The sequence below is a fragment of the Vanacampus margaritifer genome, chromosome 20, assembly GCF_051991255.1.
Source record: "Vanacampus margaritifer isolate UIUO_Vmar chromosome 20, RoL_Vmar_1.0, whole genome shotgun sequence".
NCBI lineage: Eukaryota > Metazoa > Chordata > Actinopteri > Syngnathiformes > Syngnathidae > Vanacampus > Vanacampus margaritifer.
The window spans coordinates 14,837,287-14,864,317 of record NC_135451.1 but is presented as its reverse complement, the minus strand read 5'-3'; the positions used below and the strand labels follow the sequence as shown (position 1 = coordinate 14,864,317).

The window sequence follows — 27,031 nt, the reverse complement described above, 5'->3', positions numbered from 1 at the left end:
ACACTTCATTACAACATCATTACCCCCTGGCCTTGTCATGCTGGAGGCGCCATTTTGCGGCCTCGCCCCCCTACCGGTTGCGGAAGCTCACACCGTGTACCATTCAGTTTTGTGCCAAGAGCAAATCTCATTAACGGCAGATCGGCAAAGCGGGGGCCTCCCTAAATATAAATAGAGGTGCTAAATATAGAGGGAGAATGATTACAACACACGTGTGTGATTATAGCTCACTGACTGACCAAAAAGTATCGACTGCAAAAACTGCAACTGCACAATGGTAACAAATTGTTAAATGGAAACCATGTATATTACGTGAGTGGTCATAGTAAAAAGCAGCAATGATGGTAAAAATGTCAGACAGTGGCTCTAATACCATACAATAAAATGTAATTACATACAAAATATAAAATCCGATCAGCAAGGTATAGTTAAACAAACTGTCACTGTAAACAAATTGTCTTTAAATAAACAATTTGAATTAAATGCATAAGTATATTTCATAATAAATACCCTATAAAATTAAAGAAAAAAAAGAATTACATTACAGTACAGTAGCGTACAGTAGTTATCTTCCTCCAAGGGTGTGTTTTCCCCCCATTCGACCACTAGATAGCAGAATGGTGTCATACCAGCCTCATGTTGATTTAAACCATTACCATAATGCTGCTAAATTATGCTCAAATAGATAATGACGGTTTTAAAATCCAAATTCTGCATGATGACGTTCTAAATTATCAACATGCGTTTATATATTCTCTTCTTTTTAGCTAATTACAAGACATGATTAAAAAACATTTGTGACTCATAGACACCTCCCAAAGATTTTTATGTTTACCTATATTAATAGTTTAAGCCCCAATATTTCCTAAACTATGATACCAAAACACGTTCATTTCATGTTAAATGCATCTTACACCTTCCCTTTTAAAATAAATGGGTTGAAGATGAATTGTCTTTAAAAAACATCAACATAAGGTTTATGGAAGGATGCTCTCGTGTACAGTATCATGTCACTTAACCAATATATATAAATGACATATTTCCAATTAGTCATTTTATTAGTTTTTTTTTTTAACCCACTGATATACAATTAATTTCAATTTCGTGTGAAAAAGTGGTTCTGGTGATTGTTTGCGAAACTAAGCGTGCCCAAATGCAAAAAAAAAAAAGCTAATAAAAGGCGCTATTTTGCTTTAACAATAGCAAAATGTCAGCTTTTTGTTCACACGCCTTTAAAGTATCCGTATGTATAAGTTCCGCCTTCAAAAGTACCCGGATGTCTAATTTCGACCACCAAAGTACCCGTATGTTTTCCTTCCGTCTTCCAGGTGCTCATAGCATTTTGCGCAGGCTCCGCGTTAAACGCCATTACGGTAAATGTGCTCCACTCGGCGGTTCTTGGTCGGCTTTGGACGCAAGCGGCTCACACTCCTCCACTCGGAGGATGACGCGGAACATTAACCCCCATCCATAAAAACCGACCAACCATGCGACCACCGCCTCCCCCGGGATTGCTCTCCACGTCTCCCCGCCTCGCTCGGACCGTCCTCGGGAAGCTAAGAAGCAACATTTCCCTGATTTGTTTCGGATAGCGACCCTTCCGTCCAGTGTGTCTGCTTTTGTGTGTGTGTGTTTCACCCGCAAGGGGGGTGTGGCGTCTATCCCAACCGGGAAGCTTGTTTTAAGCCTTTCTCGACACCGACTGTGAGACAGCGAAACGCCGGCGCAGGGAAAAGCTAAGCGTCGTCCCGTGGGTCTCATCCCCGACCAACACACGGACGAGGAGGAGGTCAGAGGCGGAGGAAAGGGGGGCTGAAATCTGTAAACGTGTGTAGACTGCGTGAAGATGACGATGTCCGTCCCGGAGAGGAAATCGGGATCGGAGGGGAAGGAGGAGGAGAGCGAGGATGAGAGCGAGATCGTGGAGGAAAGCCCTTGTGGACGATGGCAGAAGCGCAAAGAACAGGTTGGTTGGCGGTGGGGGGGGGGGGGGGGGGGGGGGGGGGGATTAAATATATGGTTGGTGTGTGCGGCGCGGCGCCCCCATCCCGCCTGCAAACACACCACTCTCCACATGGACACTTCATTAGGTACCCCTGCACCGTGTAAACACAATACTTCGCCATACGGTCATGCTCAATTTTGAGTGAGCGTTTGTAATTTAGCAATGTTTTACTGTGATTGGAGTTCGAAATGGTGTACATGCATTTTCTTGTCATTAGGCCAGAGCTGTTTCTAATATTTTGACTTCACTTTATGCGCTTTCACTGCTCCTATGAGTATTCAATTCCGAACATCCGGGCATTTTTGATATTTCCCCGGTGTAACGCAATGCAAATGCTTCTTTTATTCGGTGAAAACAAATGGCGAGAACAAACCAGGCAGATTGTTATTGTATTCAAACGACATTTCATCAAATTTTTTAAATCCAAATAATCCTCACAAATCAAATTACAAAGGTCCAAAGTCCAATGCTTTCCAATGAGCAGAGAGCGTCATTTCACCGAATAAGACCGCCATTTTGACTTGTGAGGTAAGCTCGGAATTGTCAATATCGTGGGATTTTTCGGTAATTATTATACACTTCCCGCAGAGCAATACATCGAACGTCCATTGCTAGTTAGAACGAATTGTAATCCTTCCATCCGTAGGATAGACACAGCAGCCGGTAAATTTACAACAAAATCACGTAGGTAAAACTTTTTTTTTTTTACCACTCGCAATTGTCTTCGATGTTTACATAAACAATTGTTTGGCTTGTTTAAAGCGCAATTTAATTCTTCATGAAAACATTTACTTGTGCATTAGATTCTTGATAGACGTTCATGACTCAAAATCGTTTTTGAGAATTCTTGTATGTTAGGCTTGTTAATGACTCCAAATTGAATTCAGTGTTTACGAAAACCACATGCACATCAAAATGATTGTGCCATATAAATTTTGTCTAGCAACCAGGAAAGTAACTCCGAACAACTCTAGCTCTACATTGCCGTGCCGAATAGCTTGCAATTATTATTTTTTTGCTTTAGATTTGCCAGATCAGAAGGGAAAAGAATATAACTAAGAAAACAAGTTATTTAAACAAGAGTTTGATTATCAGGCAGCAAGAGCGGACGGCCTTGTACGACTCGGCGATTGCGCGTCGGGCAGGGGGCTCGTGATAAAGCCAAGACATTCAACGCGAAGGTTATCTCTGGCTCGCACTCTTCTGCTGCCGCCGGCACCCGACCTCGCACGTCCACGCCAGAAAGGACGCTCAGCCTTTCGCAACCCCACCCGAGCGTTGTTCCACCCATTGATTACCTAACTTTAGTGCTTCCATTAACCCCCACTGCTAAGAGCACCAGCCAGCTATCGATAAGAGTTGTGATGCATTCGCTAAACACCGCCAGACAATGCTAATATTTGTTTGTTGTCAGAAAATGATTCAACTAGAGTCTGCCCCATGAATTCTGCCCAGCAACAAGTGACAAGGAAAAAGTAGGAAGAAGCATGTCAAGCAAGCTTCCTGGAAACGTATCATCCAGCAGGCTCAGTGTATCACATGCTTGGTAAATAAGTCAGTGTGTCAAAGTTCGCCATACACGCCGCTTGATTTGGTCTTGGGCTCGGGCGTTTAAATAAACACACGCTCACGTGGTTCTGGTCCCTTTGCTGGCTCAGTCCTCCTCCAATCCTTCGTTTGAAGTAGCAAAAAGTAGCCACGGCAAGTCTCGGTTTTAATGTAGAGTCAGGAAATCGAGCATGGTTGAGTCACCTGTTCTGTATCTTCCCCAATGGCGACATTCGCCAAAGTGACTCACACAATGTATCAGAGGAAATTAGTTCTCATTTTAAATTAAAGCTCATGCAGATGCCGATAAGTGCTACTGTGCTAATCCGTTTTTATAGCCATCCATGTGTTTGGTCACATGACTTTTGAGCTTCATAGCTGAACCGACAGATTTCTGAATGGTTTAATGACACAATGTGCTCGTGTAGGACCTAAAGGCAAACAAGTCAATGAATTGATGGTTATGAATTGTGGGACATTCCATAAATTCCCTTTGAGGTAATTTCAAAAAAATCAAAATGTCTCAATTATCAGGAAATGTAAGTCACTGAGTTGCTAAAGCTAAGCTAAAAGCTGAATGAGCAGCTAATGAATGTGTATGCTAATATACCTTGTCTGTGCGAAAAGCTAAATGAGCTATTGAATGTACATGCTAACTGGCTAGAAATGAAACATTTTTGTGTGTTTGTAATCTCACTGGTACCGACGCGATGTTTCTGTAGTTTTTGAGCCTGACATTTGCCACATGGACGTTTGTGCTGCTGGTCTGCATGCGGAATGTCTCAGTGCCGCGGCACGTTCAAAACAAAGAATGTATCGAGTGGCCATGAGGCTCAGTAGCTTGCTTGAGGTAATGTAACAGAAGTTGGTGATAATCAGTTTGGAGGACCAAAACAACACGCGAGATGTTCGAGGGCTTCATGTGGGCATACGCAGGCTAATGTTAGCTTAGCATTTCGGTCTGCATTGTAGTATATTTACTATTTCGCATTTACTACTTCCTATTTGTTATCTGTCGTTTTCAAACGAACGCGCATGCTAATGCTAGCTTAGCTCGGCTGCGCCTTTTGTCAAAACCGAGATTGGAGCGATTGTAATGTGTAAGAGTTACACATTCATGTGACTTGAAATGATAAACAGACACGCTAACGTTAGCTTCGAATTTTGTTTCGTCTTAGCGCCGCATACTCTGGTATGTGTCAAGTTTGTGCTCTCTGCAACGTTTATATTGCGAAATGCTGCACTCTCTTTCCGAGCAGATAAAAGCTAGCTCGTAAACGGACGGCTTAGCGATAATGGGGAATTTCAGGAAGATCATAGCACTTAACAAGTGTGCTAGTAAACAATTACTATTCATTGTAGTACCACCAAGTTTCACTTACTGTGCCACTACAGGGTTAATTTTTTTTGTGCATCTGTGATGTGTTAATCCGCGTAATAGCCCTCAATTAAATAATTATGCGTATTTGTTCATCGGGAAATTGCAGTTATTTTATCTGGATGTTTTCACCCATATCTCGTTGAGGTCGTTTTATTGATAGACTTTAATGTAGAGCTCTCAGGCTTGAAGTATTTAAACCATTATGACGATTGGACATGATGAAAAACGGGGCAGAACCTTCCGGCATGGATGAGTTGCGCATTAGCGTCTCGTGACGGTGATGCGGACTCCAACTCAGTCAGCAGCCGCAGTCAAGTTGATGTGAATGCACTCTAATGCCCTTTTAGAGCCCGCCGTATGGCTTCAGAAAGAATGCATTCCGGGTGGGGGCCATTATGGTCAATAGTAAGTACTTGCTTTTTTGACTTTGACCAGGTGCTCTCAAGCCGTCCTTGCTTAAATAATACACTAACACAAAACCTCCTTCAGACCCTGCAAGGCATTAATGAGATTCCTCTGCTAGAGGGGACACGACTTGAAGTGTTGCTGCATTCCTTTGCAGTCCGACGGCCTTTATCTTAAAACCCTTGAGAGTAAACGTGGCTATCTTAGTTGCCATGTCATACTACATGCGTAAATGTGACACAGCGGACATTCAGTTCATTTCATATGTATAGTTTGTAAAGTAAGTACTAGTCTGCTAAGGAGCCAAAAAAAAAAGTTGCTAGCGGCTCAAGTAGCACATCTGCTAACTAAGGGTGCTAAAAATTGTTTATTGTTAGCAGCTAAATTCAAATGTCATTATTATTAACATTTCAGCTTGCTTATATTTATTAGATCCCCATGTGTTAGAAATGGCTATTATCTAAGCTAATCTAACGGCTAATTATTTAAAAATGGATAGAGCTAGCTAAAGCTGAAGCTAACTACTAGCATGCTACCAACCCATGCTAGTTAAAGGCAAAGCTGATTAGCAAGCCTACACTGTCCTAAGAGTCCGTAGAAGAAGCAGAACGCCTGCAACGGAAAGCAAAAGTCGCTTTCTCACGCTTCTCAGATGATCCTCGGATAAGAAAACCAATTTCCACAAGACCCAATAACGCAGGAACGCGTCGCTCGGGCATCAAAAACGTCCACCTTAAGCCGCCCCCCCTGGGATGAAATCATCAAAATTGTGCGATGCCAGCGGAAATTGTGGTTTTGTATTCAGACTTTGAATGCGCCATTATGTTAGCATTTAGCTCCAGTTCATTTTTATTCCCGGCCATCTCAACCATGCTGGAGATTTGTTGCATTAAGGACATAAGAGGATGCCAGGGAAGTGCGGGAACGTGCCCGGGAAGTAGTCGCTAGTCAGTCGGGATTGACTGCGGCAGCTCCGTCTCGTCTCTGGAGGGAGGATAAGCACTATAAACCTCTTAGGCGACGCAGCGGCTTTGACAATATCTATGGAGAGAAACACTGCTTCACATTTCAAGTTTGAACATGATATGTTTTATACTTATCTTGAACACATTTTTTCACCGATAAGCAAAAAAAGTCAGCAAATTTGTAGATATTTACCTTGTGGTTAATAGATCTGAACAGTTTAATAAATATATTATTTTAAAACATACAATACAAAAATAGTAGACAAATAACGCATACATTTCAGGGAAAAAATCATTTAAAAAGAATATGATATTAAAAAAATATTAGGAGACTAATACACCATTGTTCGAAAATGGAAAAAAATGACAAGTGCAATATAAACATATTTAAATTTTTTTAAAAAAAGAGACAATATCAAAAAATAAAAAGTAATACATAAACATCCCAGCATAAACAAATAAGTATATGGATATTCAATAATAAAAAAAAAAATGGCCAAAGCTTTAAGTATACAAAAATACTACAGCAAAATACTATATATTGAAAATTTTACGGATGATACTAAAGTATTTAACAGGTTTTTTTTTTAGTTTTTAGAAGAAAAAAAACACAACTACACAGACATTAAGATTTTTTTTATCATTTTTTTTTGCACATACTGTATTTGTGCTAAATTAATGTTATTAGGCTAGCAAAATAGTAAAGCAAACCAACCGAAACCAAAAATGCTAAATATCGGGAGAATAAAATACTAGGCAAATATTCGAAAAAATTACGAGCGGTATCACTCATACGCGTCTGACTTCTTCTTTGTCATCATCGTCACTTCACTTATTGTCGTCTTCTTCAGTTCGTGTCTTTTTTTCTCTCTCAATTTAAAGCCGAAAGACGACTGACGACTCCTCATCTTAATCCCCGTGCAGGATTAAATACGTCACAGTAATCATATCTCGGCCGCACGCGGCCATCTCAACGGTCTCCGCTAATTGCCGCGTGTAAACAAAACACTGCTTTTTCTCCTGCTCGTCTGTTTGTACTTCCACTCATGGAACCAACGCGCCTTCTGAATGTGACGACTGTGCAGAGCCAATTGAACCCGAGTCAACCTTTTGTTTTTTCTTTGCTAGAAACACACACACACACACACACACACACACACACACACACACACACACACACACACACACACACACACACACACACTCTTTGTTTTTTTGAAGATTTATTTTTATTTTTTTTAACACAGGCTGGCTCCAAGAACAAACAGTCAATTGCGCGAGTGCGCCAGTTTAGGCAAGAGAAACAAAAACACGTCTGCTTGTTTTCCCAGGAACATGGAAACTGCTGGCTAAAAAAAAAAAAGGCCAATCAGTAAAACCTCCGTCGTCCTCCCAACCGCATTGTGGGGGAGGCAGTTTGTAAACCTGCTAACCGGGGGAAAGTCATCATGATGAAACCAAAGTATCTTTTACGCACAGGACGGTGGAAAAAGGTGGCGAAATAGATCTATATTAGAAAAGAAATACGCGCAAGCTAAAAGTAAAATGTTACAACAGAGAGAGAAATAAGAAGAATGCAAAAAGAGAAGTTAAAAAAAAAACAATTTAGGATTCAATGATCAATTATTACAGAAAGAAAAATATTGGAGAGAGATAAACAGTAAAAAAAAAAAATACAAAAAGATTAAACAAAAATACACAAATATTAGATGATATAGAAATATTAGACCACAAGTAGAAAATTATTCAAATGCAAAAATATTTGGAAAAGATATATTTAAAAAAGATTCAGCATTCATTTTAGGCAAAGAAAAAGCAAATTATATTAACTCTTTGACTGCCAGACGTTTTCAGAAAAGGGTGCCAGCCGATTTTAAGCATTTTGACTGATCTTTCAAGGTCCATAGAAAATTATGTGTTTGGACTATGGAAACACACATACTACCAAATGAAAGATTGGACTCTCATCTTTCATCAGAAAAAAAAAGTTTGTTTCTACCTTATTCCGTTTTTCAGTAATCAACAATAGAAAATAGTTAGTTTCACCTCTGTTTTGAAACAAACGTCTTTTAACGTCTTTGGCACTCCTCCATAGGATTTTACTAAACGTTATTTAACGTTTTTGGCAGTCAAAGAGTTAAAAAAAAGGGGAAATACAAAAAAAATAGAAGAATAGAAATATTACACAAAAGCTAGACAATTGTAAGAATGCAAAAATATTTTTAGAAAAAAAATAATAAAAATTTTCCCGTCAACATTCATATTGGTGAAAGAAAAAGAAAATTGCCAGAGAAAAATAATAGAAAAAAAAAGACACAAATAATGCATAAAAATTACAACAAAACAAAAATTATTCGAGCAAAACTACCAAAAAATATTGGGGAAATATAAACAAAAAAATGGGCGAAAAATATTAGGAAAAAGACAAACATTATAAAATATTACATGAAAACACATGCACGTCCTTTTCATCCACTTAATTGTTTTCACCTGGCACAAAATGCTGCTCAACCTGCTTTTCCGGACAAGAAATGTGCAAACCGATCCGAAGTTGCTACATGTCTGTCTACATATGCACGTCCGACCGCAGGCAGATGGGAGACAAAAACTGACAAAGGGTGAAATTCCTTACGCAATACGTTCTGCTTGACACTCACAATGCTCGTCACGTCCCGGCCGCCGCCGCCGCCGCTGTCGCCGCCGCCGCCGCCAGGCCTCGTAAATCTGCAGCTTTGTCACGGCCACAACGGCGCGGTGAGGCCAATCGCCACCGCAAACGCCAGCCGACCCGAGCCCTTCGCCACCGCGCTGCTTTTCATTACGGCCGTCTCGCTCGGCCGCATTCCCAACATCGAGGTCTCCTTGAGGAAATCAAGATGTGTGACGTGATGTGATAATATACGCTCGTGACCTTGTCGAAAAGGTTTTTGGCCATTTTTTTTTTAAACTTTCTTTTTAAATTCAAGCCAACTGTTATGTTTATTTTATTTCATGTCCCCTTATCAGGGTTGGGAGGGTTACTTTTAAAATGTAATCCATTACAGTTACAAGTTACCTGCTAAAAAAGTGTCGTTAGTAACGTAATCCAAGTACCATAACATTAACTCATTCACTGCCATTGACGGTTATAAACGTCAAGACATAATTTTAACTATTTCTATTAGTTTAACTTTTTTTTTTCTACTTTTGTCAACAAGAGTATTAAAACCTAGATTTTTTTTTTTGTACATTTAGACCAGATATAAAATTTGTGATTAACTATTGAAGTAAAAAAAAAAAAAAAAAAAACATTAGTCGCCTGACGTCCCTAATTTTTAATAATCATCTCGTCAGGCGATACATTTTTAAATTGTAATTAATCGGATTACTTCACTAGTTACCTCACGATAAATCACAAATTTTACTTATTTATTAGTTACTTACTTATTTATTTATTATACTCTTGCTAACAAAAATGGGAAAAAATGTTAAACTAATAGAAATAGTTCAAATTGATTTTTTGATGTTTATAGCCGTCAATGGCAGCGAATGAGTCAAAGTAATGTAACTGGATTACTTTTGGATTACTCCAATATTGAGTATGCTATAGATAGATAGAAGCATGACATTAACTGCAAAATGAACTTTTATATACGTTGTGTATGATGTTTAAATAGTGAATTTGTGGGAGGAATATTTGTTTGGAAGGTGTAACTCGCATTATGCTTGTAGGCTAGCGGGCTAGCTAGCTAGCTAGAAGCTACAGCGGCGTAGCATGCCGCTGGACTTCTCAGCTCCAACTTTCGCTCCGAGTAAAATTCCAGTGAATACCGCTCGCCAATTCCTCCTCCTCTCTCTCTCTCTCTCTCTCTCTCTCTCTCTCTCTCTCTCTCTCTCTCTCTCTCTCTCTCTCTCTCTCTCTCTCTCTCTCTCTCTCTGAGATTGGCTGTGAGCCGCCCATGTGACATCCGAGCGAGAGACAGATAGGCAGAGAGCAAGCGAGAGGGCGATGGAGGCGAAGGTCAGCAGACGGTCAGTGGCTCAGGCCGCTGGCACTGGCGGGACACGGCGAGGGGGCGGGTGGCGAGGAGGCGGGTGGCGAGCCGTGACAGCTCGCTCTGTCTTCATCTCCTCGTTATCTCGTCACTACTACGAGTCCACTCAGCTTTTAATCGCCATTGATGTGTTTAGGGGAGAGATTAACAGTTTTCAACGTGCAAATTTGATATTTCCAACACCCAAATTAGATATGACTCGGATGTAGATTTTTTTTTATTATTATTGGACTCCGTAATTTCTGCTTGGTTGCAGCCGCCCTCGGTCTTACCATGTTTACGATTTTTTTACGATTATGAAAAGAAAATATTCATCACGATTAATTTGGTAATAATTGCAATCACGGTTATAGGGCAATCATTCGTTTTTTTTTTTTTGGTACAAAACAAGAAAATGTTTAAACATAAAAAAAAAATATGAAGACAAATACATTTCTCTGAACGACTATAATTATGGAAGTTCCTTTTGGACCAAACATGACTTATTAAAAATCAGTCATTTTTAAATAAAAAAAAAGTGCAAATGTAAAAAAAAAATGAACAACTCAAAATTAGTATTAATAGTCTTTTATTTTTGTTTACGATTATGCCAATTTTGTAATTGTAGAGTGTAATAATTGAAATTGTAATTGAATATCGCCTTAAAATGTTATGATTTTTTTTTCTGAATATTTCATAACGCCAGCTAGGCCGTTACGCCGACATTTTCGCGTAAATGTTGCAACATTTCTTGTGACGTTACTGCTTTAGACGCGCAACATTATTTTTGTAAATATAAAAGCTTTAATGTTATAACTTCTATTGTTATATACGACTGATCTCGTAACTCGTGACTACTTTTCTCGCAACGTTGCAATTTTATTTTCTCAATGTGACAACTGTTTTCTCGACAATTAACATGTAACGTTCCAAATTTGACTAAATTATTCTAGCAATGTTGTGACTTTATTCTGATAAATATTACTGTCATATTATATAACTGCTAATGCTAGGCTTTTGTAGTGTTGCCGTTTTTTTTTTTCACACGTTACGGATTCATTCTCTGAAAACATGCAACCTTTAGCTCAAAATCCCAACTTATTTTACACCTTTATTCTCATAAAGTTATGACTTTATCCCTGTAATGTTACTCCAAAATATAATTGTGTCTTTTTTGTTCCAAGTAACAACATCTTGACAATTTCTTCCTTTTGTCTACATTTTTTTAAAATTTTTTTTACTTATCTTTAAAGCTCTCTCGGGGAAGCGAAACGGCAACAAAGGCTCATTTGCATACAAGGCACCGCCCCCCTGCGACGCTCTCATGGGGGTGGGGGTGGGGGGGGCACAGTCTGTCTAGCGACACTGAAATATTGATGCGCTGCGGCCTGCGGTGCGGGATGAGGCTCGGCTCGGCTCGGCTCGGCGGTGATGCAAACGAGCGGTCGCCGAAGCTCTGCCGGTCGCCGTGACAAAGAGCTGCTTTCATCGATCGCCGTGACAACCGCACACTTCACCTGTCTGCTGGTGCGAGTCACTTTGCGTATGACAAAGCCTCACAGGCCTCTGGAAAGTCACTTGAGCATTTTTTTTTTTCTATATTCTTGATTTTCACCGCTGTGCTTGACTTTCCCCTCACTGAGATTGCGCAATAACCGCCGTCTCGGTATTTGATCAGCGCCCAAGCCGCCACCTCGGGATATTTTGGTTCTTTTTGCAGGAATTCATTCCCCCAAGTGCCCCTCTTGATGTTTTCTCGACTTTTATTTTCACCTCTTGCCCGTTTTTCCCTTCATAACTTTATTTCCACACCAGGTTTTTACTTCTTATCAGCGTTTTTTATAATGTTATGCCAAACAAACTGACTTAAGATATTTAAAAAATATATACAAATGTGTAAAAAAAAAAAAAAAAAAAAAAAAATGATATTGTGGAATTTGAATCTTTATTGTCATTGCTCACTTTACAATGAAATAAAATTTTATTACACAACCGAGGATTTTATGACAAATAAATTAATAATTAATTTATAAAAAAATCAAAAAAATCAATCAATAAAATACATAAATAGCTGAAAACTTAATAAACACTTTAAACAAAACATTAGTTAAAAAATGCATAAAACTTAAAAAAATAAAAGCTAACTATCAGACAATAATACAGAATTGTCAGGGAAAAAGTTACAGTATTAAGATAATAAATTGGAAAAAATACAAAATATTTAGATAATTTTTTTTTTTTTTACAAAATCAGAAATAATACAAAATATGGAACACATGTATGTACTTTATATATTTATTTATATATTATGAAATATATAAAAATATTAGAAAATAGATATAAATAATATGGGAAAATTGGAAAAAATACAAAATATTTAGATAAAAATTTTTTTTTAAAAAATCAGAAATAATACAAAATATGGAACACATGTATGTACTTTATATATTTATTTATATATTATGAAATATATAAAACTATTAGAAAATAGATATAAATAATATGGGAAAATTGGAAAAAATACAAAATATTTAGATAAAAAATTTTTTTTTTTACAAAATCAGAAATAATACAAAATATGGAACACATGTATGTACTTTATATATTTATTTATATATTATGAAATATATAAAAATATTAGAAAATAGATATAAATAATATGGGAAAATTAGAAAATGTACCAAAATATTGGACAAAAGCATACAAGGAAAAAAAAACAAATACAAAATAATTCACTGAATATTTTGATATGACATTATAAAATGCAAAATATTGAACATATTTGGGGAAAAAAATAGAAATATTGTGAAAAAAAATATTCTTAAAAATAACAAGTGTTAATGTTGACGAGCTGGCGTTAATTTCTGTATTTTCTGCCATCGGTAATAATCAACATTTTATCAAAAGAAACAAAACACAACAGCGGGTTAAATGACTTTGAAATCCTTACAGCCTTTAACTTCTCGTCAGCGTTTTATAACCGCTGCCAAACCGAGGAAATAAATAAACAGACGCTCTTGACATTCCAGGTTGCACAAAGTCAAGCTGGATTTTCGAGTGGTTTCAAGCTCGGCAGCTCTCGTTTTTGGCCCCGAGTGCCGCATCTCACTTGCATGAAAAGATAGCGAAAGCTATGAAAAGAAGGAACCGTGACAAGCGATCATTTCTCCTCCTGTGGCGATTTTACACTCGGGGAAATTTAGATGTGAAGGATGTTTGATACCTCTTTTTGTTTTTTATTGTCAGGCTTTTCATTTCAATTATGTAAATTTAACCCTATAAAGCCAAACGTATCATATTAAATACCAGACATTTTGAGCCCTCTATTTCATGAGTATGATATTTTTCATACCATTAAAACCCTGACGTATATGATCCGACTCATGCATTGCACGGATAATCCATTAGAGGGCAGTATCGCCCAGCTGAGATCATCCCAATTGAGAAAGGGGAGACGGCTATACTTATTAACAGGGGTGGCAAATCCAGGTCCAGGGAGCAAAAACCCTGCCACAGTTTGGCTTTAGCCCCAGGTGCTAGCTAGCTAGCTCCCTTGCTAACTCCCATGTTGCTCGTTTACCTGCTAGGGAGCTCAAGGGCTAAAGCTAAACTGTGGCTGGGTTTGCCACCTCTGCTTTATCAATAGTGGGAAATGTTCTTTCAGATTTTTTGGAAATACTAACATGTGTGTTTATTATTACATTTTTGACAGTTATAAATGTACGAATTTAAAGCGTCGTGACCTGATGTATCAAATATGACACAAATCAAATGTCATGTGTTTTTTTTTTGTTTCTTTGGTCAACAGGACCAATAAATACTCTTTTTTTTTTACAAAGAATCAGAATTTTCTCATAAATTTCATGGATCAGGTAAATATAGGGTTAAAACCTAATTCTTACATAATTGCATTATTGCAGCTGTATTTCTTTTAATATGACGACTTTTAGCCTCGTGTCTTTTTTATCACGGAGCGTGGGAAGCATAAATGGGATTTGACACGTTTGTGTGTGTCGACATCCCTCAAGATCCAGTCTCACGCCGTCCATGTCACGTAGCAAACGTCGGAACGCAAGTCGCCGTTCTGACCCGAAACCCTTCAACCGCCTCCCTTGCGCCGGCCAATCAGAGGGCAGGACCCCCCCCCCCCCCAGGTGCTTGTTTACCAGTCTTATTCTAGCGCGACCACGCAACGGAACCCCTCCGCCGCAGATTTGCGACCCGAGTGTTTCTCAACACGATTCGGCCCTGGCAGCCTGTCAAGAGAAGGAATTCCTCGCTGTGTCTTGCCAGTCGGCGTCTCGATCCGCAAACCAATAATCAGATTATCATCTCCCACTGAGTGGCTGATCGAGGTCATTCTTTAAAGCAAGCGGAATCACTCTCAGAAAGACTTCTCGCTGAAACATTGTGGTTGATATTCACGACTGGCAGACAGGACTTGATTTAAGAGGGGACAGGAGGGGAGAAATAAGAGCGCAAAATGCCCAAACAGCTGCTGAGACCTTTTACTGACACCAGTCCTGGAACTTTTCTGACACACCTTACCCCTCAACTCATGCAATGTCGGAACATTCAAAACGAATCCACCTGAATTGGCCCAGTGCCGATTTTCTCTCCCAACACAATTCTGTAACCTTCTTGTAACCCTCCTCGGAAAAGTAACCTCCTTCGGGGAACTAATGAAGGACAAGGAAAGCAGATTTTAGCGGTGGCGGCGGTCTGCCGGTTGGGGCCCCCCCGGACGAACAATGGTCCCCCCTGTGGAGCTGCGAACTGAAAAGCCGTTTCATGTCCACGCGTCCGCGCTGACTGTCGGGAAAGGCGAGCCCCGCCGCGGCGTCTATCAATGGCTAGCATTTAGCGCTAACGGCGGGCGTAAGGAGGGAGAGGTCGGGATAATTTCTCGCCGCCTTCGTCATTTTGACGTCGATGCTGATAGAGGAGCGCCAGGTTGTTGGAACGATTCAAGTGAGGGCTTTCCGTGGGGTTCTTCAGCTAAAAAAAAGGCAGCATTGTTGACTTTTTGACATCAGGTGGCCTCTGATTGGTTGATTGAAATCAGCCTTCCTGTGAAAACTGCAGTCATATGTTTCTCGGGACTCGGGTCCGACCAATATAGATTTTTTTTTATGGCGATTTCGATATTTTGCAGAACACAAAGTCCTTTAACGTTTAAAACAATAAAGTTACAAAAAAAAATTGGCAAAAATTGGCAAAAATCGACCTTTAATTTTTTTTAAATTCTATTTATTTTTGCTGATTTGTGGGGAGACTGTGGATGTTTAAATGTAAATCTATTCGTTTCAATGTGTTTAAAAAAATGAGCAAAAAAAAAAAAATCACAGGTTTTGTTACCGATTTCAAAAGAGCCAATATCAGCTGAATAAATCGGCTAGTGAGTTAATCGGTTGGGGGCTTTTTTTTCTTATATGCCGATTTTTTTTATTGCAACATTCTGCGGTTATATTTTAATGTCAGCAAAGGGATTTACAGTGTGCGAAACGGCTTGGTTTTAACGGTGGTCATGTTGGGTTATTATCACCCCCCTGACTGCAAGTCATCATTTTTTATGGCTATTTTGTCAGCCAGCAACTTTAACGCACCAAACCACAAGGGGGCGCTCTCTTTCCACCGAGATGAGAATCTGTGTTGTAACAAATGTTTTGTTTCCGCCGCCCTCTCGCAGGTGAGCCAAGGCAATGTCCCGGGTGTGGAAAGCGCCTCCCTGGCCATGGACACGGAGGAAGGCGTGGAGGTGGTGTGGAACGAGGTACTTTTTTCCGACAAGAAAGTCTTCAAAGCTCAGGAGGTACGCAGACTTGGAATTTTGTTTTACATTGTGACTTTATCTTTGTATCTTTATGGATTTATTCTTCTACTATTTCAACTTTTTTTTTCCCCCCCTCAGCCTTTCATCTTTGTTCTGGTTTAATTTTCGGAATATCGGTTAAAATTGGAAAAATACGACTTTTCTCAACTCATTTTCTCGTAATATTACTTTGTTCTCGTACCATTTCATTACAAATTTATTCTTGTATAACATGACAGTTTTTCACGCCAAATATGACTTTATTTCATAAAATTGCTTCTTTTTTTTCTCGTGATATTTTGACCGTTTCTCGCAACTTTATAGGCTTTATTGTCATAACGCTACAGATTTATTTTCATAACATGATGCCATTTTTCTTCATCTTCTGATTATTGCAACTTTTTATGATATTCTATTCTTGTAATTTTACAACTTTTACAACAACAATTTTTACATTACCATTAAAAAAGAAAAAGAAAAAAAAAAGGGCAGATTTGATTCTTGCAATATTGCAACTTTTTTCCTGCAACTATGCAACATAATTTTGTCTTTTAAATTTATTAATTACATTCAGTATTCATACTAATCATTTTCTGGTTATTCTCATAACCAGTGTTGTGCTCGTGACTAAAAAAATAGTAACTCGTTACAGTTACTTAATTTTAAAAGTAACTCAATTACTCTGATGATTACTTAAACAAAAAAGTAATGCGTTACTATTAAAGTAACTCTTTAGTTACTTTAAAAAAAAGAACATACACTGTTCCTTTATGCTCAACTAAAGTAAAGTAATGAGCGTATTTCCACGTGGAAAAACTCGTCTTGCGCTCGAATTGACCCTCCATGACTGCCGAATGCGATACCCGCCCACAATGCGTCGCAAACAGGAAGTAGTACAGTACAGTATTCATGATTTAATTCTGAACCGCTTACCATTAAATTAGTCATTTAAATCATTTATCAAGTAAGTGACTAACGCTCCATATTGTAAAAAAAGTAATGCATTAGAGTATAAGTTATTGTAAAAAGTAACTAGGTTACAGTAATGCGTTACTAGTAACTTAATTACCGCCCACTGCTCATAACTTTATGACTTTTCTCAAAAACTGGATTTGTTTTTGTTGCTGTGCTGCAGGAGAAGATCAAGGAGATGTTTGAGAACCTGATGCAGGTGGAGCATCCCAACATCGTCAAGTTTCACAAGTACTGGCTTGATATGAAGGAAAGTCAGGCTCGGGTAGGTTTCCACTTTTTTTTGGGGGGGGGGGTACATTTATTTCTGTCCAAGTGCCTCATGTGCGAACGTTTGCCGCCATCCGCAGGTTATCTTCATCACGGAATACATGTCGTCGGGCAGCCTCAAGCAGTTTCTCAAGAAAACCAAGAAGAACCACAAGACCATGAATGTGAAGGTTTGTTGGTCTTTTATCCTCGCGTTCCTGCTGTCCGCTCCAAACTCAAATCCACGTTTTTAAACAGGATTAGCTGTTATGTCACGCGGGGCGGCGGCCCCGGTGCTTTGACCTGCTTCAGTCCCCCCAAAAAATTCCATCCATCTGTTTCTGTGTTCTTATATTCCAGGCCTGGAAAAGGTGGTGCACGCAGATCCTCTCTGCCCTCAGGTACTGGATGACGACGTTTCTTCATCCTTATTTCACCAGCTCCTTTATTGACATGTGTTACCCTTGTAACCCCCCCCCACCCCCACCCCAACCCCCCCGCAGTTATCTGCACTCGTGTGATCCGCCAATTATCCACGGAAACTTGACGTGCGACACCATCTTCATCCAGCACAACGGACTCATCAAGATCGGCTCAGGTCTGACCCCTGCAGGCTTTTCCGTGCTACTGCAGGAAGATCATTTACGTTCTTTTGTGATCTTTTTTTTCTCTCCGCAGTTTGGCATCGGCTCTTTGTGAATGGTAAGAAATGTTGAGTCCGTTGTTTGTATTCATCTCAAAGGTTGTGTATTCGATAATATGATCTCCTCTTGCCAGTATTCCCGGATGCCAGCGTCCAGGGAAAGGGCAGGCAACATCGCGACGAGCAGAGGAATCTTCATTTTTTTGCACCGGAATATGGAAGTAAGTTTAACATAGTTTTGAGCGAATTATTCAGGATGTTTATTTTGCTTTATTTAGGCTTTTGCAGCGTGCAGAAAAAGACCCACAGAAAAAAAGTATGAATTATGTGGACATGATTTAAGCATTGTGTTCAATAAATATATTTACACAGTTAGAAATATATTTAAAGTAAAAAAATATCTTATAAATCAAATCAAATATTTAAGAGGATCATATTAATATTTGTTATTTGATGATTTTATATATAAGTAAATAATGAAAATAATATTCCTATATAAAAATGAACTGTATTAAATAATTATGTTTAAATCAAATATAAATATTAGATATGAACACATTGCATGTGTTTAAGAATTTTAAAGGATGAATATTACAATTACAAAAATATAAGTTAAAGATATACAGAAATAACTGAATATAAGTTCAAATGTATTACGTATATAAAATGAACACTATGGATGGATGAATTTATTACAAACATAAATCTAATTAATTAGTAACTGAAAAATGTTAATTAAAAAAAGTCGAATAAATAAAACGTGTTGGAATATCCTCTAAATATTAGAAATGAATTGTATGTACCTATAAATAAATTAAAAATCCAAGAAATGTAAATAAATCGAATTAATTAATAAATGAAAAATGTTAATTAAAAAAAGTCGAATAAATAAAACGTGTTGGAATATCCTCTAAATATTAGAAATGAATTGTATGCACCTATAAATAAATTAAAAATCAAACAAATGTATTTTTGTATATAATACAGGTAAATATTACATAACATTTAAATAATATCAGAATATTAGATATAATTGTGTGGTTAATGAAATCTATAAAAATACACAATTGATATATATATATATACAAAGTCAAAGTATACAGGTTATGAATGCAAGAAGTCATATTACAAACACATTTAAAATAAAACAATGTGCCGTTCATTAATTCTAAGTAGAGGTTAAATCTATTTGTTTGTTAAATAGCACTAGGCTATATATTTCACACGTTTTTTTTAAGATGTCCGCCAGGGATACGGGCTCCTATTCTTCTCTATTCTATTGCGATTTGGTCGTAGCCAAACTCAAAAGAACAAGACTGCGCGCGCTCGGGGTCTTTAAACATTAACAGCATCCTTCATGTTCCCCCTTCGTCTCCACACGCTCCCTTCACTCCTTCCCCGCCTCGTCTTTTCTTCCCAGCCGGCGAGGATGACTACGCCATAGACATTTTCTCCTTCGGCATCTGCGCTCTGGAGGTGAGACAACACCGAATGCGTGCGCACGGGCCGGTGGGGGGGGGTGTGTGTTGACATACGATCGGTGCCTCCTAGATGGCGGTGTTGGAGATCCAGGCCAACGGAGATGCTGCCGTCTCCAAGGAGGCCATCGTCAACGCGGGCCAATCCCTGGAGGACCCCCTCATGAGGGTACGAGCCGACTCGGGTTTCATTTCACTCTATAATATTGTACTTTATAAAAAACGGATTAATACCAAAAACAGTATGTGAAGAATTCAACAGTTTTTGCATCGTGCTACTCATTCCGGTGTGCCCGCCTTGGCCACCGGGTGGCAGTATAACAGCCATGCAGACATAAACAAAGAAGAATCGTACTTCTATTACTACTGTAAATGACCTTTATAAGATGCTGTAATAGGTTTTTTTTTTTGCTACCTGCAGGAGTTCACGCAGTCGTGTTTGCGCCCCGACGCTAAACTGCGCCCGACCGCCCACGACCTCCTCTTCCACCGCGTCCTCTTCGAGGTTCACTCCCTCAAACTGCTGGCCGCCCACTGCCTCATTAACAACCAGTGTGAGTCTCTCTCTCTCTCTCACTTAAATGGGACGTTTGCGTCGGGCAATATGTCCGCCGCACGGGTGGATATGGTACACAAGTGGTTCTATTTTATAAAGCCGGTAATGACTCTTCTTCTTAGACTTGCTTCCCGAGAACTGCGTGGAAGAGAGGACCAAGTCCTTCGACCCTAACGCCGTCATGGCAGAGATCAAGCATGACGACAGGCTGGGAGTTCAGCTCAAGTAAATAAATAAATAAATACATTTTTGGGTAACTCATAATAAATACCACCTGCTTAACTCATTCACTGCCATTGACGACTGTAGACGTCAAAAATTCATGCGAACTATTTCTATTAGTTTAACTTTTTTTTCATTTAATTTTTTTATGAAAACCTAATTTTTTTAATTGTACATTTATAACAGATATAAAATTATCATGTGATTAATTACGATCAAACGCCCCTTATTTTTAATATATATATTTTTAAATTAGGCCCGTCAGGCGATTACATTTTTTTTAATTGTAATTAATCACATGACTTCACTTGTTAACTAATCACAAATTTTATATCTGTTCTAAATTTACAATTTTTTTCCCTAGGTTTTCCTACTCTTAAAAAAAAAAAGTTAAACGAATAAAAATAGTTTAAATGAATTTTTTACGTCTATAGCCGTCAATGGCAGTGAATGAGTTAACCACGCTGGCTCTTTATATCCGACAGGTACTCCCACGTGTCCCCTTTGGAGCTGGACAAGTTTCTCGAGGACGTCAAGTGAGTAGAACACTTTTGAAACACGACTCGATGGATTAGCCCGAGATGCTTAAAGCGTGACGGCCGTCCGCCGCTTTTCAGGAACGGGATTTACCCCTTGATGAACTTTGCCTCGTCCCGGCCACATCCCGTCCCTCGCGCCCTCTCTTTGTCCCAGGAGCAGGTGGAAACGGTCAAGACGCCCACGCCGGAACCTCAGGAGACGGAGAGCAGGAAGGTGAGCCCTTCACATCTCATCAGTGACATTTTATTGCTTAAAAAATATGATTTGCGTCTTCAATTCTATTTTTGAGTTGCTATAAGGGTACATAATGTATTTTTTTTGTTAAATTTAAATGAAATTCATTTCAGCCTATAAGAACACAATTTAATTTAATTTAATATTATATGTCAGAGGACATTATGTGCTGACAAAATGTAATGAAAATATATTAACTCATTCACTCGCAGCCATTTTCACTGAAGCAACCCCCTTCGCTCCCCGCTGTTTTACTGGATTTTGACTGATTTTGCAAAGCCCACAGAATATTGTGTTCTATTGCTATAAAAACATGGAACCTACAAAAGGAGAGATACTTAAAAAAAAAAAAGTATATTTGTATCCGTTTCTGTTTTGCATTCAGTTTCATCATTATTCACAAACCTGTTGAAAAGTGGGGAAACGAGCTTGTTGCAGCATGGCCCTGGTTGATCTCTTATACTCTACTGCCACCTGCTGGCCGTTTTTTGTAATAACTGCCATTGCTTTAAGCGACCTCTTCAAGTCAGAGGCTGCATCAAAGCCTTCTTTATGCCCTAGCATTAAAAACATTAAAAAAAAACGTTTAAATATGTTTTTTGGGACCATGGCAATATTTAAGATTTTTTTTTTTTTAATCCACTATCAAATATTTTCTCATTGCCTGTCAAACACACCGACGTGCATTTCAATAGCTGCTCTGAAGAAACGATTAGAATGGCTGAATAACGCAAAAAAAAAAAAAAAGTTGTGAGGGCGGAAACTAAGCAAAATTAGATTAAATTCTCCTCAAGTTGGACATGTTGAAATAAGTTAAATATGTTAAAGAAAAGCAAAAATGGTTGCGCTTTTTTTTTTAAGTACCATAAAGACCTTATCAGCCCTGCACAGGTGTAAAAAAAATAAAATAAAAAATCTTATATGTTTCATATAATACATGATGTGTGTTATCAGGTCATTCAAATGCACTGCAACCTGGAGTCGAATGAGGAAGGGACCAAAACTCATGTGAGTCACGTAGTACATCAGGTACATTCCCGTAAGGCTCTTCTTATCGGGGCTCCATGTTACATCTATTATTGATCATTTATTCATTTTTAATACGGACTCTTTCTTTTTTCTTTTTTTTCTCTCCCTCTACTCCAGCTTTCATTATTTCTCAAGATGGACGACAAACTTCACCGGCAGCTTAGCTGTGACATCCTTCCGAGTAGGTTTAATTAGCACTTCAGGAGAATGCTGCTTTCTCATTGGCTCGATTTTTTAACGATGTCATGTGCGCCTTTTCAGCTGACACATCCAAAGACCTTGCCAGCGAACTCGTTCACTACGCCTTCATAAATGAGGTACACAACATTGATTTTTAGTGCCTATTTAATAGAAATGTAATGATTTAAAAATAAACAAATTATTAACTCGTTCACTGCCATTGGTGGCTAAAAACGTCAAAAATACTTTTGAACTATTTCTATTAGTTTATGATTTTTTTCCCCCTCTTTTGTTAACAAGAGTATGAAAACCTATAATTTTTTTATTGTGCATTTAGAATAGATATAAAAATTTTGATTAATCGTGAGTTAACTAGTAAAATTTTTAATTTTTAATAATATTTTTAATAATATTTTCTTCTTTTAAAAAAAAAATCATTCACTGCCATTGACGGCTATAAGCGTCGAAAATTGATTTTAACTAATTTCTGTTGGTTTAAATTTTTTTCCACTTTTGTTAACAAGAGTATGAAAACCTAGAATTTTTTTATTGCGCATTTAGAATAGATATAAAAATTTTGATTAATCGGGAGTTAACTAGTAAAATTTTTAGTTTTTAATAATATTTTTAATAATATTTTCTTCTTCTTTTAAAAAAAAATCATTCACTGCCATTGACGGCTATAAACGTCGAAAATTGATTTTAACTAATTTCTATTAGTTTAAATTTTTTTCCACTTTTGTTAACAAGAGTATGAAAACCTATAATTTTTTTATTGTGCATTTAGAATAGATATAAAAATTTTGATTAATCGTGAGTTAACTAGTAAAATTTTTAATTTTTAATAATATTTTTAATAATATTTTCTTCTTCTTTTAAAAAAAAAATCATTCACTGCCATTGACGGCTATAAACGTCGAAAATTGATTTTAACTAATTTCTATTAGTTTAAATTTTTTTCCACTTTTGTTAACAAGAGTATGAAAACCTATAATTTTTTTATTGTGCATTTAGAATAGATATAAAATTTTTGATTAATCGTGAGTTAACTAGTAAAATTTTTAATTTTTAATAATATTTTTAATAATATTTTCTTCTTCTTTTTAAAAAAAATTCATTCACTGCCATTGACGGCTATAAACGTCGAAAATTGATTTGAACTAATTTCTGTTAGTTTAAATTTTTTTCCACTTTTGTTAACAAGAGTATGAAAACCTAGAATTTTTTTATTGTGCATTTAGAATAGATATAAAAATTTTGATTAATCGTGAGTTAACTAGTAAAATTTTTAATTTTTAATAATATTTTTAATAATATTTTCTTCTTCTTTTAAAAAAAAATCATTCACTGCCATTGACGGCTATAAACGTCGAAAATTGATTTGAACTAATTTCTATTAGTTTAAATTTTTTTCCACTTTTGTTAACAAGAGTATGAAAACCTAGAATTTTTTTATTGTGCATTTAGAATAGATATAAAAAATTTGATTAATCGTGAGTTAACTAGTAAAATTTTTAATTTTTAATAATATTTTTAATAATATTTTCTTCTTCTTTTAAAAAAAAAAATTCATTCACTGCCATTGACGGCTATAAACATCGAAAATTGATTTTAACTCATTTCTCTTAGTTTAAATTTTTTTCCACTTTTGTTAACAAGAGTATGAAAACCTAGAATTTTTTTTTCATTGCACATTTAGAACAGATATAAAATTTGCGATTAATTGTGAGTTAACTAGTGAAGTCATACGATTAATTACAATTAAAAAAACTCAAATTTAATATATATATATTTTTTTACAATTTTTAAAAAATTAATTTATGGCAATGAATGAGTTAATAATGTGACCTATAACCTGTACCAACTAAAGTTCAGCTGTTCCAATAGGGTGCACAAAAACGTGACTTTTGAACATATATATATTTTTTAATTTATGTTCAATGTCTTTAGATAGATGTAGAATTTAAATAATTAATCCATTTTGTCACACTTTTTGCTTCCCTTCAGTGGCCATTGTGATTATTGCTTCCATTGTTTATAAAAAATGTTTAAAATTTCTGTTAATATAAATGACATTAAAGTACGATTTTGTTTCTTTTGCCACGAAGGAGGACATCGAGAAGGTGGCCGGGTTCCTGGAGGACGCCATTAAGCGACACCGGGTACGAGCGCTGCCTTCCGGGGGCACGCAGTGAGGGGAAGGAAGGGGGGGGGGGGGGGAGTCACGGGATGTCAGTCGAGGCCCGGGGGACTTCGAGGGGCATTTTTTATGGCTGGGAAACGGAGGTAGCAGGAGCCTGTTTGGAGTAAAAAAACAACACTGAGAGATGTTAAGAAAACTGCAGGAGGCTCTAGGAAGAATTCACGGCAGCCGGGAAAAGGGAACAGGAGGGACCAGACCATCACGGTTGTGTTTGTATCGACTCCCTCCAAAAGGGCACATTTGCCTTAACACGTGTTGGTTCCGTAACGGACGCCACCATTCCGCTCATCCGGCCATCTTGTCAAACGAATGTTTTACTACGTGTCATTTTTGCACTCCAGCGTCCACCCTGACAGGGCAATATTTCTTCTTCTTTTTTTTTTTTCTTTTTTTTTAAATAAGTACTCCATCCATCATGCGCTGTTAACACTCATTCACTGTGGACTTATTTATTATTGAAAAGCAACGCACAAGGTGGTCATGTTTATTCATGCTCTCTGATGTTTCCTTCTTCTCGTCCCCTCGGACTCTCTTTTTAGCCTGCAGTGCTCTTAAGGGCTTTTCCCCTCTGATAAGTGTCCTGAGTGCCAAAGACTTGTTGCAAAGTGCCTGCTATGGCAACAAAACACAAAATAAAATGGAGTTCAGGCTGATTGACTAAATGAGGATGGTAGTATATATCAATAAATGGTTCGAAAAAAAAATAATTTTCCTCAGTACAAGTGCTCCACTGCTCATTCATGAATAATTGACAACCCAGCTAAAAAAAAAAAAAAAAAGGTCTAAAATTGCCTATAGATGCCACAAGATGGTGGAAAAGCACTACATGTCTATCAGACTTCCTCCCATGATATGAATGTCCAAATGAACTGCAACTTGACTCTTGCTTCTCGTGCGTTGGATGTAAATATCATTTTCAGTCTTCGACACACTTTTAACTTAAAATCACGCAGTCGACTTAATCATACCTGTTTTGTTTTATTTTTCTGTTGCTCCATTATTTTTTGTCGTAGTAAGTAATAATCTGTCCAATTTTTTTTTTTTTTTTGTCATAACATTAGTATCATACTGATATTGTATGCGTCACATTTATTATTATTATTATTATTATTATTATTAGGACCCTCTTAGAATCGCTGTCTCCTCAAAAACTCATTCAAGTAGTGCCTCCTTGGAAAGTTAGAAAGAAATTGTGCCTGGCACCAGTTTCACTGATTAACATTAAATTGGTTATTGGTTATGTCTATCGTAAACCAGAATGCATAAAAAAGTCTGAAGGTCCCAAGGCCTGAAATTAAACAGGAAGTCGCCTATTTTGGTTTGATGCAGATGTTTTGGAGGGAATTTGATGATAAAGGTGCCTGGGAAAAAAATGGAAATAAAAATAATAATAATCAGCCTCTCATGTCGACACGAAATTTGGTGTATCATATCTGGACCCCAAAAAGTCTCAAGGACACATGGACAAAATTATACAGGAACTCAGTCATTTTTGACCAATTTAACCTAATGTAGGTGTCAAAGTGCAAAAAAAATTTTTTTCACTGAGATTCCTGTATAACGTTGAAACTAAAATCCAACAAGGCGTGTCGAGTAAAATAAATCCTTCGCTTCCAGCAAAAACATTTTCGATGGATTTTCCCAACTACAATTTGACATCAATGTTCTTAAATTGTCTGCAATTATTTTGTCTTTGTTCTTTAAATTCCCAGTTTAATAACAGACTGCTGTACAGTGACCGCTTTGAGTTTTACTTCGCCTACTTCTGCGGACGGGAGTCTGGAATCTTCACGCATTTTTTTTTTTACTTTCCATACAGGCTGTGCAGTATATTTGTACGTGGCTTTAAGGCAAGAGTTTACTATGGGTTCTAATCCAACGTGAAACAGTGCCACTCTTGCTCTTCTACCATCTTGTCAGCTGCATGTCTTAAAAAGAAAGCCTGCAAGCATTCAAAACTTTGCATTTTGCCTTTGTCAACAACAGTTCAATTCTAGGGGGCGGAGAATGATCATGAATGTTTGCATATATAATGGTACAATAATAATTGGGAGGAAGAAAAAAACATTCATATTGGTCTTATCAGTCAAGGCTATTAATTGAAACTTGCATTTGGATGTGCTCTACTTAAGCATTTGTAATATATTGTAGCAATTGCAATTAAATAAAAAAAAAAACTTGTGACCTGCTGATCATGTCTGGGGTTATTTATATATAAAAGATGTATGGATGCAAGAATTAAAAAAAAAAATGTGATGGAAGGAAGGGCAAAAGTCAGGAAGGAAAAAATTGCTCAGAAAACTACTTTTTGTGTGTGCAAAGTAAGGGTCGAATTATAGATGCTAGAATAAAATAAAGAGGTTATGATGGTAAAACGATGCCCTGGAAAAAAAGTGCTCTGAAGGGAAGGAAGGCACGAAAGATTTTTTTTTTTTAAGTAAGGAAGGACGGCAGGTAGGAACAAAGGAAGGAATCCAAAGGAAGGGTGTAAGTGAGGATACAAAAAAGGAAAGAGGTCAGAAAGGAAAACATCAATATAACTGCTATATATTTTCTAACTCCAAAGGTATTATTAATGTATTACATGCACATGCCT

General features: G+C 37.5%; 1 protein-coding gene across 2 annotated transcripts; it reads left to right on the top strand.

Annotated features, from left to right (window-relative positions):
• Window positions 1-1,295: 1,295 nt before the first annotated feature.
• Window positions 1,296-26,627, top strand: nrbp2b (nuclear receptor binding protein 2b). 2 transcript variants are annotated; one of them, XM_077554374.1, is made up of 18 exons: window positions 1,296-1,966; window positions 16,007-16,129; window positions 17,265-17,366; window positions 17,452-17,541; window positions 17,711-17,751; window positions 17,854-17,948; window positions 18,029-18,052; window positions 18,128-18,214; window positions 19,414-19,469; window positions 19,545-19,640; window positions 19,893-20,025; window positions 20,150-20,252; window positions 20,735-20,785; window positions 20,867-21,002; window positions 21,978-22,052; window positions 22,170-22,233; window positions 22,314-22,369; window positions 24,341-26,627. In XM_077554374.1, the coding sequence occupies exons 1-18, from the start codon at window positions 1,847-1,849 to the stop codon at window positions 24,425-24,427; spliced, it is 1,539 nt and encodes a 512-aa protein (XP_077410500.1). In that variant the 5' UTR covers window positions 1,296-1,846; the 3' UTR covers window positions 24,428-26,627. The 2 variants fall into 2 exon arrangements, with proteins under 2 accessions (XP_077410500.1, XP_077410502.1); XM_077554376.1 differs by having other exon boundaries at window positions 1,298-1,966; window positions 21,978-22,031.
• Window positions 26,628-27,031: the final 404 nt, after the last annotated feature.